The following is a 12,624-nucleotide window of genomic DNA, read 5'->3' as shown; positions in this document are numbered from 1 at the left end:
AGAAAGCTAAGAAAGAGAGACTAAAGGCTGCTCTTAGTTTACAGTGTAATCTGGATGTTCTAACACATGTGTTTATAGAGTAACTTGGCAATATGGAAAACTGGAAGATGAGCAGGGGTCCAGACAATCTTCACAAAATGAATTCAGAAAGTACTGAATGCCTACCTTTTACAGGATTCAATGTTAAGCTTTAAGAAGGATAGATGGAAGTTTAAAACAAACATGCTATTCCTCCCCTGAGTTACTAGGAGTTTAATCAGTAAAATAAAACTTACTTATCAAAGAAGTTAATTTTTTTAATCCTCCCCTGAGGATATGTTTATTGATTTTAAAGGGAGAAAGAGAAACATCGATCAGTTGCCTCTCCTGTGCACCCTGACCAGGGATCAAACCTGAAACTTAGGTATGTGTCCTGATGGAAATGGAACAGGCAACCTTTTGGTGTACAGGATGACGCTCCAACCAACTGAGAAAACTGGCCTTCTAAAGAAGTTAAAAACAGAATAAATGATAGCTGTACTTTCACTTACATCTTTTAAACATTAGAATTTTTCAGCAGTAAGTGCAAAGCCCACAAGGATTCCTTGGGAGACATCTGCAGAGGGCAGGTAAGAACCAGGCCAGACAAACAGCAGCAATAGCAGTGAAATACTGCATAGAGCCCAAAGAACAGCCCTCCCAACACAGTTAGTGTAAGAGTCCTCCTACACTAAGTCAGTGCCTTAAGAACAAAGGCTACAAGAATTCCTGGGAGGGGAAAAAGGCTGAATACTGAGATGAACAAGATCATTTTAAACAGGACAAGCATTCCCACTGGCACTATACTGGCTGCATCATGAACAGGGGCTCCACAGAGGTATAAGGTAACAATAAGTACATTTGTTTTGCATATTTGTGACGTAGTGGATAAACTTCCCAGGTGCTAAAAATCTTGGTGATATCTTACCAAATTATGTGCACATACATGCCTAAATTAAAAAATACCAAAATATTAAAATACTCTGATGGGCATAATTATTGGTTACTTTTATTTTCCTTGTTTCTCATCATGTTATCTGATTTTCTAAAGAGAACATAAATTATCTTAACATTTCTTAATAAATCATGACATTCAGAATTTACATAATATTTAAGTAATAGAAGATCAGGAAGGAGGATGGAAAAGGGGAAAGTAGGTGAGGGGGGAACTCTTTCCTTCAAAATCTTAGGAGAAAACAGAAACCCAGAGAGTGTTCCTTTAACATTTTTGGCATTCCAAAGATATAAGTTTCCACTTCTATTGTTGCACTGGAAATCTTAGTTCAAAATGAAGTGTTAGATAGTAAATAACCAAGATCATTGAGCTAGACAGATAATAATGCTAATACTTGAGTACTTTACATGCCTGGCATCGCTCTAAATAATTTACATTTTTACCCACTTAATCACCTTAATAACTTTATGATATAAATATTACTATTATTTTCTTCTCATGATGAGGAACATGAGGCTCAGACAGGTTATGTGAATTGCCCAAGGGCACGTAGCTAGAAAGTGGCAGAACCGAGGTTTGGAACAGGGAGCCCAGATATTTAACCATCTCAAGTCATATTCCAGCTATTGGATTCAGTCTCCAGTCTCAGATGGGGAAAGGGACTCAAAGGCGTTAAAGGATTTGTCTGAGGTGACTTCATAGATGAGATCAGACACAGCAGTTTCACTGACTGCTAGTCCAGTTTCACTTCTAAGGACTGACCTTGTGTATCACCAGAGAGCCCTTTCTTAAGATACCATTTGTGGATGAGCTAAAAGGATACAGTGTCCTGACTCTGGCAAGATGGACTAGACTAGAGGAAGCAGCACTCAATATATTGTACAGTAAGCCAGATCTGAGTTCAAAGCCTGGTTCTACTGTTTACTAGCCATATGATGGTGGGCAAGTCATACCCTCAGAGCCCAGTTTTTCTACTGTTGAACTGGGGCAATAACCACATCAGCTCATACGATTACAGGAATGAAATGAAAGAATTGACAAAAAGAAAAAAGGACTCACAGACATGGTCAACAGGATGGTGACTGTGGGGGTAGGGGTGGCTGGAGGTGGAAGAGGGTAAAAGGGGACAAATGGTAATGGGGAAAAATACGATTAAAAAAGAATTGGAAGAAACTGAGAGCCATGATCAATTTTGGTGCTGCAGAAATTTGGGGTGGGCGATTTAGAGCTGAAGTGTATGGGGTGCTGTGCAGGTTGAGATTTTTCAAGCCCAAACGGAATCATAGGTTACTCAATGGTACCATGGAGGATTCTGGGTAGAAGGAAGGCCCTGGACCAACTCTCCTAACTTGAGCTGGACCGTATCAGGAGATATGAAACTTGAGGTCAGCCTGCTAACAGTCCCATATTCTCCAGATACAGGAAATTTTAGTTCTTTTTTAGCACTTGATTAGGTCAGTTACTTTTAGTGACTCTTCTATAACAAATTTTGCAGCTCTGCATTAAGGAACTCTTAATGGTGGCTGTGGTCAAGAGTTTGTTCCTCATATTTCTAGCTAAGCAAAGGTTTGTCAATTTGCAATCCATGGCATAATATAAACAATCTGCATTTGTCAACTTGCCCATGGCCTGGGGCCAGACTGAGGCTGCTTAGGTGAGATGGTTTAAATGCAAAATATGGCTCAACAGTGATTCTCAAAGCTAGGCTGGGCCTGGGCATAAGCATATTTTAAAGTTACTCAGGTGATTCTAATGTATACAGCCAGTATTGAGAACCACTGACGCAAAGCATAGAAAGATGTGCAAGATCTTATGGCTTTTATAGCCCAGACTGACAGATTTTATAAAGGACTTCTAGGCAAACATAGTGAGAGATAAAGACCAAGGTTGGGGGGGGGGGTGTTGTGGAGTGCCTGCAAAGCACGGGCTGAGAAATCTCTATTTAATAGGCAATAAGGACCCATGGAAGGTTATTGAGCAGGATGTAAGGGTAGGCAGTAATAAGTATACAGAGAAGTGCAACTATTTAATATAGTTTAGAAAATGGGCTTTTTTTTCTATGAAGTAGGCAACGAAGCTTTCTTTTACTTCTATACCCTCAGCTTAAAATCAACTTCCTTCAGCACCATGGTCCACTGGTCCCTGGAGAGCGGACACTTGTTCAAATGATCTTTGTAGGTATCTGGAGGGTTGCATAAAAGGTATCAGCCTTCCATGAATATTTGTTGACTGAGTAAATGAATGTGGCCCATCTGGGTATCAGGAGAATTGGTACCCTCCGCCAGTCCCTTTGCATGTAAAACGGTGGGGGCTGGGCCTCTCACCTTTCCCCCTTCCTTAATTTATCCTCAGCCCCTATGGAGCTGATTCTAACTCTAATTCCGTCACCTCCTCTGTGAGTGGTGCCTCTTTGTAACACGCTGCCACCTGGCTTCCCGGCTTCGGGCGCTAGGCTTCAAACCTGTCTTTCACCCATTGTTCAGTTTCCAGCGAGTCAAGTTCAACCCCAGGTTCAACCACTATAGTGACAGTCACAAACACATTCCCCTACGGGTACCTCGGAGGGGGCGCCCACTCCTAAAAAACAGGCACAGGAGGGCGTTTCTATTCCAGCGGCCCCTGGTGTTGGGGGTGTGAATGGGGAGACACCTCCCCACTGACCTGCCCCTAAGGCAAGCGAGCGCCCAGCCCTCAGCGGGCGTGGCCGCTCTGGTCCAGCCCCCGACCCGCCCCCGTTGCCGTTGAGAGAGCCTCCGCTCGGCCACCTAGCCGCCACCCCCTCTCCACGTACGCCGGGCCACTCCCTTGCTGCGGAGCCCCGCGGAGGGTGATGCTCAGGATCCCAGTTCTCCCCCGAGCTGCGCATTTCCGCGTGCCAAGGCGGCTCCAGATCCGGCCGGCCCTCGCGGCAGGAGCCCGCGTTCCGCGTCCACAAGAAGTTGTCTCCGGAGCCCGCTGCGCCTCGGTCTCCTCCCCCTGAGCCCCGCCCCCCCGGCCCGGAGCTGGGATCTGCGTGCAGCCCGGCCCGGGGGCGTCGCCGCTTGCTCTTCGAAACCAACGAGTCGCTGCTTCCCAGCGCTGAGCGCGCGTTCCCCGCTTGGCTGGGGACCCCCGCGCACCCCCGAGACGGCGCGCGCCCAGAGCGCGGGAGCCCGGAGCACCGGGCGCCTGGGACCCCGGGGAGCCACTGCCCAGCCCGCGGGGCTCGGCAGGGATGCAGGCTGCTCTGTGAGCCCGGGCGCCAAAGCCATGTCCGGGTCCCGCTGCCGGACCCTGTACCCCTTCTCTGGGGAGCGTCACGGCCACGGGCTGCGCTTTGCTGCAGGCGAGCTGATCACCCTGCTGCAGGTTCCGGACGGCGGCTGGTGGGAAGGCGAGAAGGAGGACGGGCTCCGCGGCTGGTTCCCAGCGAGCTACGTGCAGTTGCTGGAGGTAAGGGGAGAGGGCCGGGGTCTGGGAGGTCCGGGGCTCCGGTCCTCGGCGCGCTCTCAGACCTGTTGCCCGCACCGGGAATTCCGGAGCCGCCCCTGTCAGACCTGCGCCCCCGGGGCAGCCACTGCTCACCAGACCCGTAGTTCCGCTCTCCTGGGGGCTGCGAAGGCGCGGGCGTCCCTTGGGGCGTGTGCAGCGCCGGGAATCGTCCCCTCGTCGCCCCCCGTGCTGGGCCTCTCGGCACGTCGTGGCGCCCCGAGGAAACGAGAACTTGTTGCCTGTGAGTTCTGGAGCGGGCGGGAGCGTTCCCGGCAGTGGTAGGGGCGGGTAAAGGGCTGCTGAGTCCAGCAGTCTACTCGAGACGCACCGAGGGTCCGGAATTGAAAAAGTGGCACCGCAGCCCCGCGTCTCCACCCCGAGGCCCGGAGCCTGCCGACCCATGGATGGTCTTGCTGCCCCGGGTGAGTCTGTCTGGCGGTCTTGGGGCCGCCCACTTGCTGGTCAGCTGAGCCTGGCTGGCTGCCAACCCGAGACCCGTCAGCAGGCTTAACTCAGGGGTGCCACAGCCCCCAGCCAGCGCCCCCTCCTCTTTAGAACCTGAAAGTAGCTTGTCGCTGGGGTTCCGGCCTGGCCCCAGGGCTACGGGGGACCTGTTGAGCCAAGTCCACTGGCTGTTTATTGCCCGAGTGACAGTAGGTAGGGTTCTCTGTCCTCTAATCGCTGAGCTCATGGTAACAACCTGAGTGGGACCCGAAGTTTCTAAAGCCCTGGAGGCGGGGGTGGGGGCTGGTGCTGGTGACCTTACAGGACAACTCCTTTAGTAAAAGGCCGCCTGACCCTGGGAGCGTTGTAAAGATTAAATGAGCAGTTACCGCAATTGAGACACATAGGGAACCGTTCTGGTAAAACGCTGCCCAAATCATGGTAACTGAATTTATTTATAATTTAAACCCTGACCTACTTCACGAAAAATCAGAGTAGCAAATTTTGACTGAAAATGCTTCCCGCAACTCAAGAGAAAGAAGAGAAGGAAAAGAAAGGGAAGGAATGAGAACAAAAAGAAAGAGGTGAAATGGTTATAGAGTTTGCCTGAGAAGTATCCTGTGGAAACATTATCAAACATGGAGCCTGGCTGCCTAGAGGTACATTATGTTTCTTTCAGTCCAGAGGAGAACAACAGAATTGTCCCTCCTAAATGAATCCCGTACAGGTATTTGAGCGAAGTTGAGCCTGGAAGGTGCTTTCAGGGGCTGCCAGCAGAATGTTCCCTAACCCTCTCGGTTCCCTGTTTGGAGAACCTATGAGTGTGGGAGAGGCTCAGGTGTGTTCCTCAGCTTTCCCAGTTCCTTTTCTGAGATTCCCATGTGAAAGCAAGTGCATACCTTCCTATGAAGACCTGGAGCCCCCTTTTTTTTCTAGCTCAGAAGCCATGAGGAAGACTCCTATTTAAGAGTTCCTCTGGTGGCCATAGTTTTCCAGGAAATACTGACATGGAAATAGGGCTGTTGGATGTCTGTCTGGTGAGGAGCATCCCGGGCTGGATGCATCCAGTTCTGTTTTGGGCTGGGGTGATGCTGGTGGGTTTGTAGACTGTGTTAGTAAGAGTGGAGTGCCTCTGCATTTCTTAGTGGGGGAAAGGGAGGGCAGACACGACCCAGGGGACCAGCTAAATGATCAGCTGGGACAGTCGTGGGTGTGCCACGGCTTACATATACTTAGGAAATCTCTGGTGCCCAAGGGACTTTCTCAGACAATTCTTACCTGGTGACTTGTGGCAGGAGTACCATCTGTGTGAGCAGCCCTGATGAGCAGGCCTTTCATTTGTTGAGTACCTACTAGGTGCTAGGCATGATACATACGTTGTCACCAATTCCCCTGGCAGCTCTGTAACTGGGTGGGCACCATGCCCATTTTACAGGGAAGCAAACTGCAGAGGAGAGAGGTGAAGGAAATTGCTCAAAGAGTAATGCTTGCATAGTTGCTTAGCAGCTCAGATAGCTCAGTGGTACTGTCCGTGCCCGTGTCTCTTTTAAACATGATAGCCTGGGCTCAGTTGTGTGGAAAGGCCAGTGAGAGAAGGTGTGGATCCACGAGGGAAAGGGCAAGTGCAGCCGTCAAGGTCAGCATGGGGAGGTTGAAACACAAGGGCTAAAATGAGGGCAGCCACTCTTTCCCACCTAGAACATCTCTCTCCTAACCCTGGAGTTTGTTTTCATTCAGAGTCAGCTGGTTTGCCCACAGCAGCAGGCTGTGCTCTGAGCCCTGGCACTTTTCAGGGCCAAAGTTGATGCTGTTTTGACAGACAGGATTGTAGATCAGGCTCTGTGTGTCTGTGAACCTCATCCACAAGCAGACTGGACTTCAGGGCTGAGGCCTGGGCAGGGATGGGGTGAGTCCTCAAAGACAGACTCACTTAGTGGGGAATGCAGAGCTCTCAAAGGAGTCATTGGTGGTGGGCTGGCCAGCATGTGAAAACGTGAGTCTGGAGGAACATTAGCCAGGTGTTTGTCTAGGCTGAGAGTTAGTGCAGAGACCAGGGAGCCAAAGAAGAAGCCCATTGATCCTGAAGGTGGTAAACCTTGTGGGATGTTTGCCAAAGGGATGGCTGGCATGGAGCTTGCTGGGGACATGGAGTTCAAAAGGCCAGGGGAGCTGTTGGGGACAGCAGAACAGAGAAAATGGGCACCACCAGCCTCCTGGGGGAGGAGGGCATGGTGGGGGAATGGCTGAGAATGTCACCTCCACCTCAGTGTTCTTTTCTCCTTCTGGTGGAGAGTGATAGCAGGAAACCCTGGTGGATGGAAGCTGGGGCTAGGGCTTGAGAGCTGCATGTGCAAGACGGACACTCCCCAAGGATTCCTTCCTCGTTCATATGAGAAAAAAGGAGAACCGAGAGCCCCTGCTGTGCAGGAAGCATAGCCCATGAAGGGGAGTTGGGAGGTAACTTGGAGAGGCAGACAGATCTGCCCTGGTGGCCAGGCCTTGGGGAGGGGCCGGTGTGGTAGATTCTGATCCTGGTTCCTGGGGAAATCTCTTTGACCCAGACTCCAAGGGAATGGGGCAGCGTCCAGGAAAACCTCTGCCTGAGCAGAGAAGTGCAGTGGGCAGCCTTCCAGGGGCTGCCAGGGGGAAGAAGTCACCTCCTCCCAGGAAAGGAAGGAGGCCCATAGATAAGACCCACAGCTGCTGCCTATGAGCTATACAGGCCCTTAGATAAAAGCAGCCAGGAAAGTCTTTCTTGAGGATCACCTCAGCCATGAACAGGGAGAGGGGCTGAGAACTCTTCTGACATTTGAGAGGCATGGTTGAGGAGGAGCAGGGATGAAGGGGACCCGAGATGGGACTGGAGTCTTTGGAAGTGCATTCTGTGGGCTCCAAGCCATGCCTGAGGTCACCTGCACAGACTTGGAGGCCCAGTAGGGGAAGGGATTTCCACCAGACTTCTGGGGTACATGCAGGCTGAAAGCGGCACAGGTAGATGGAGCACAGAGCCCAGCTCTCCATCCCCTGGGAAGAGCTGGAGAGTTAGACCTGGTCCAATAGCCCGACAGGTTCAATAGCTGGAGGGCCTAGCCCTGGCCCACGAATTCCTGGTGGCCTGCTGTTCCCTCATATGAAGAGAAGAAACCAGGGACCTGCAAGATACTGTGAGACATCTGGAAAAACTCCCAGAACTTTTGGGAAATAATTTTGGAGGTCAATAAGATTTGAATGCAAATACAACAGCTTTCCTTAACCTATGGGCTATTCTTAGAATCCACGATCTGGCTGGAAGGTCAGGACCTCAGAGGTACTAGCAGAATATGATGTTGTCTGCCTATGGAACTAGGTGGTTGAGAGAGTCACCCTTGAACTTGGTCTCCTTCTCCCTACCTTCTCTTCTCCCATTTTGGGTTCCTGTGGTTGTGCTACAGGAATTTCCAAGGTGTGGCTGTGGGAGAGAGATGTGGAGCTGGGGGAGGGGCTATGTTATAGATAATTAAGGAATAATGTTTTATCTATTGCTGTGTAACAAGCCACCCCAAAACTTAGGGTCTCAAAACAACCATTTGTTATTGCACATTTCTGTGGGCTGACAGGACTCAGTTGGGCAGTTCTTCTGCTCATCTTTCTTGGTGTCTCCCATGAGTTTGTAGGCAGGTGGCAACTGGAGCTGGAATTCTGGAGGCTCACGGGCTGGACCCTCCAAAACGGTGCCTGGGTATTCTTCATGTGGCCTTTCCCTCCCCATGGTGCCTCAGCCTCCAGGGCCTTTCCACACGGTCTTCTCTTCAGCAGGGGACTTGAAGTTTTTGCATGGTGGTTGGCTTCTAAGAACACAGACGTCCAAATTGTCAGGCCTTTTTTTTATGTTTATTGATTTTTTACTGATGTCCAGCTTACATGGACACGAGAACAGGGCTTCCTGGGTTACCAAACATTTTCTATCCCCAGCAGCCATGCTCGTAAAGTCAATCGGGCCATCAGATAAAAGCTGGGCTTTTTCAGGCTGAGCGGAGAGAGAGAAACACTGATGTGAATGAGAAACATTGGTTGCCTCCCATCTACTTCCCAACAGGGGATCGAACCCAAAAGCCAGGGATGTGCCCTGACTGGGAATCAAACCCCCAGCCTTTTGGTGTACGAGATGATGCTCCAACCAACTGAACCACACTGGCCAGGGCTGTCAGGCTTTCTTAAGGCTTAGGCTCCAGTCTGGCACATCACTTCCAGCACATTCTTTTGGTAAAGTGAGTCACAGGACCCGTCCAGGTTCAGTGTTGGGGAGAGGTACATACAGGTGCGGATGCAGGGAGACCAGGGAGGGCCATTTTGCAGATTAACTCCCTCAGAAGTGTAGGGGGACACTCCTAGGACAGATGATCTTACAGGGGAAGCAGTGCCAGGCCAGTCTGAAGGCAGAGCCTCCAGAGGTGGGTAAAAGGCAGAAGACTTTGCTGTTTGCTAGGAAATTCTCATTGCCATCCTAGGAGGATTTTTTAAAAAAATTTTTCAAGATGTCAGGGATTGCTTTATAAAGACTACACAATAAATGGTGCAGCTGAATTTGCAAGTAGATTTTTCTGTCCCAAAAGTCTGGGTCAGTCCACTGGCCCATTGCATCCCAGTCCTGTATTTTCAAGTCAGAGCTGTTGGAGCTGGTTATTAATAGACACAGTGTATCAGAGCTGCCTGACATCTGGTAGATGCTTGCTGTGTTACACAAATTGATTTTAATACAGGGCCTTTCTTTCTGTAATGTACAAATTTCCTCAAATGGGTGTGGCCTTGTTCCTCACACCCATCATTTTTAAGGCGGTCATCAGCTCTGTTCACAAAAGGTGTAGTTAGGGCTGGTGGCCTGTGGAGCATGTAATTGTGACCTAAAAGACCAAAATGCTGCTTTCAGTGACTTCCCTAAGTCATCCTGTCCATCATTTGTAGGGGCTGTGGCCCTCATTTGTAGCTCCTGCCTTTCGCAAATCTACTTTTGGCCCACCCTCCAGCCCACCTCTGCTCCAGGGGAGCCTCCCCCTCTTCACTGCTGTGTGCTGGTCTGGTCAGGTGGCCTCACCCCAGGACTTCAAAACAGTGGGCCGGGCTTACAGATTGTATGGGTTGGGCATCTGCACAAAAGTTCCCTTAGCAACAAGTCAGCAGGAATCTCTGACATCTGTTCCCTGACACGTGAATCCCTATCCTCCATTACTACCTAGAAACATGAATGAGATGCTGACCTCCTTGTACTCTGCTCAGCTTGAAAAAGCCCAGCTTTTATCTGATGGCCCGATTGACTTTATGAGCATGGCTGCTGGGGAGAGAAAATGTTTGGTAACCCAGGAAGCCCTGTTCTTGTGTCCATGTGAGCTGGTAGGGTCTTTATCATGCCACTCCAGGGGACACTGTTCTTCCAATTGCTCTCTTATTACTCACAGCATCAAGGTGGCACACAACAAGCTTTCTAATAGGATGTATTAGTATCTGCCTCTCTCCCTGTGATGGCAAGGCTCCCGGGGCTGTGTGTGTCTCTGTGGAGAGAAGTAGGAACGGCTGCTAGCAGGTGGGTCTTGCCTGCCCTTTGGTGGGCCAGAGCATGGGGTGACACTATGGAGGTTTGTTGTGACAGGTATATAAACTGTGTGAGGTTTCTGCAGGGCAGGGACACATAAGAGGACTCACCCACTTGTTTTCCCTGTCTACCATCTGATAGAGGCTTTTTTTTTAGGTGAACTGTCTGGTTCACTGTCTTTGCCTCACTTCTTGAGCTACTGTCCAGTCTTGGTCCCCGGGCATTCAGATTTCACAGGCCTAAACTGAGCTCAGCCTCTCTCCTGTCTTCACTGCCTTCTACCCCTGCCCTCCACACTGGAGTGAATGTCAGCACTGCCCATTTGTCTGTCCACCACACCACAGGACACTGCCCCTCCTCCCTCTTCCCTTTGTCACCTGTTCATTAGGTTAGCAAGCCTCATCTGTCCTCCCTCAGAAACATTTTTCAAAGCCTTCTCCTTTTTAAAGATTTTATTTATTAACTTTTAGAGACAGGGGAAAGGAGGGAGGAAGAGGAGAGAAACATTGATCCATTGCCTCTCATACACTCCCTGACTGGACATTGAACTGGCAACCTTTTGCTTTGAGGGATGATGCCCAACCCACTGAACCACCTGGGTCAGCACAAAGCTTTCTCCTTAACTTGTGTTGGTAAACTTTTTCTGTAAAGGGCCAGGAAACATTTCAGGCTTTGTGAATCAAGAGACAAGATTGGGTTATAGCCACGTCACTGTGACTTATAGTGTGCCAGAGGCAGTGAGAAGCCGAGAGATCGCGCATATGGTCCCTGTCACGGCTCCTCAGCTCTGCCCTTGGAGTGCAAAAGCAGCCACAGATGAGCCCCAAATTAACGGGAGTGGTTGTGTTCCAATAAAACTTTATTTATAGACACTGAAATTTGTATTAATTTTCATGTGCCATGAACTACTGTTCTTCTTTTGCTTGTTTTCAACCATTTAAAGATGTCGAAGGCATTCCTAGCTTATGGGCTATATGTAGTTTGCTGTTCTCTATTCAGAAGTTGATTATTCATTATTCAGCAATTCCTAATTGAGTGTTTGTGATGGGCTGGAGGTGAAGGCGTGAAAGATGCAGAAAAGAAACTTACCTTTTGGTTGGGGAGATGGTAAACTAGCAAGAAAACATAAGATAATTTCCAGGTAGCATGGGACCAACAAAACAGGGTGCAGGGTGTCGTAATGGAGTGGGAGGAGTGGGGTGAGTGTGGAGAAGGCATCTCGGAGGAGGTGTGGTGTTGGAGCAGAGACCTGAGCAGGGCACAGGTGCCAGCTGTGTGCGTGTCTGGGGAGAAATGATTTCAGGCAGAAGGCACTACAGATGCAAATAACCCTGAAGAGGGGAGTATATTTGATATACTTTAGAGAACCAAATATTCTGGAATGGTTAGAGAGTAGTGAACAAGGGCAACAGAGGTTGGGATGGGACAGGGAAAGAGGGAGGTAAGTTGATAGTCTCCCTCTACCCCCCAATATATGTAACTTTTCCTATAAGAATTTAATTTATATTTTGAGTCCCTACTCTGCATGAGGGAAGACATATCCTTTCAAATAACTTGGTATTTTTTTGCCCTTTCTCCAGGTTTGCATTTATGTTCTGGGGGACTTAACTAAAAACATCATTCCAAGGGCGTAGATGCTCCTTGATGTCATTGGGCATCTGCTGAGCCATCCTACCCCTGTGTGGGTTTCTCTCGTCTGCCCGTGTAATTGCTGGAGACAGTCTCCTGTCTGAAGGAGACTCCTCCATCTGGAGCTCTCTCCTCTCCTTGTGAGCCATTTTTGGGAGGACAAGAATTCTCTGACACTAAGGCTTCTCCACCTCCACTGGTGTGCTGGTGAGTGTTGAATAACCAGCTCTGGGGGGTGTAGGGCTGAAGGTGGAGAGAGAGAAGTCCCAGTTTGTAGCTTTTGCCAATTTCAGGGATGTAAATACTCCCAACGTGGCTGTATGATTCAAGCCACTAATGGTTCTTTTAATTGAATATATTTGTTATTATCATTGGGTAAAGTTAAGGTGTTAATTTGATGCACTTATATATTGTAAAGTTTGCCATTGCAGCAATATTTACAATATTTACCTCTGTTACATTACATAATGACCCTTTCTGATAGTGGTTGGTAGATAGTTTTCTAAGTGCAGCAAAAACCTTTGGTTTGATTGAAGTGTGG

The 12,624-nt window shown here is 49.2% G+C and overlaps 1 protein-coding gene across 1 annotated transcript in view; it reads left to right on the top strand.

Moving 5' to 3' along the window:
• The first annotated feature begins 2,863 nt into the window (after window positions 1-2,863).
• The window catches only part of GAS7 (growth arrest specific 7), a 208,254-nt gene continuing 198,493 nt past the window's right edge, over window positions 2,864-12,624 (top strand). The window contains exon 1 of the mRNA XM_045824043.1: window positions 2,864-4,405. Coding sequence (XP_045679999.1) covers window positions 4,223-4,405 — 183 coding nt within the window. The 5' untranslated portion in view covers window positions 2,864-4,222. The remainder of the gene's footprint in view (window positions 4,406-12,624) is intronic.

Source organism: Phyllostomus hastatus, unplaced genomic scaffold, assembly GCF_019186645.2.
Source record: "Phyllostomus hastatus isolate PE091 unplaced genomic scaffold, TTU_PhHast_1.1 phas_scaffold_55, whole genome shotgun sequence".
NCBI lineage: Eukaryota > Metazoa > Chordata > Mammalia > Chiroptera > Phyllostomidae > Phyllostomus > Phyllostomus hastatus.
The sequence above is the reverse complement of the archived record's forward strand: the minus strand, read 5'-3'. Positions and strand labels throughout refer to the sequence as shown.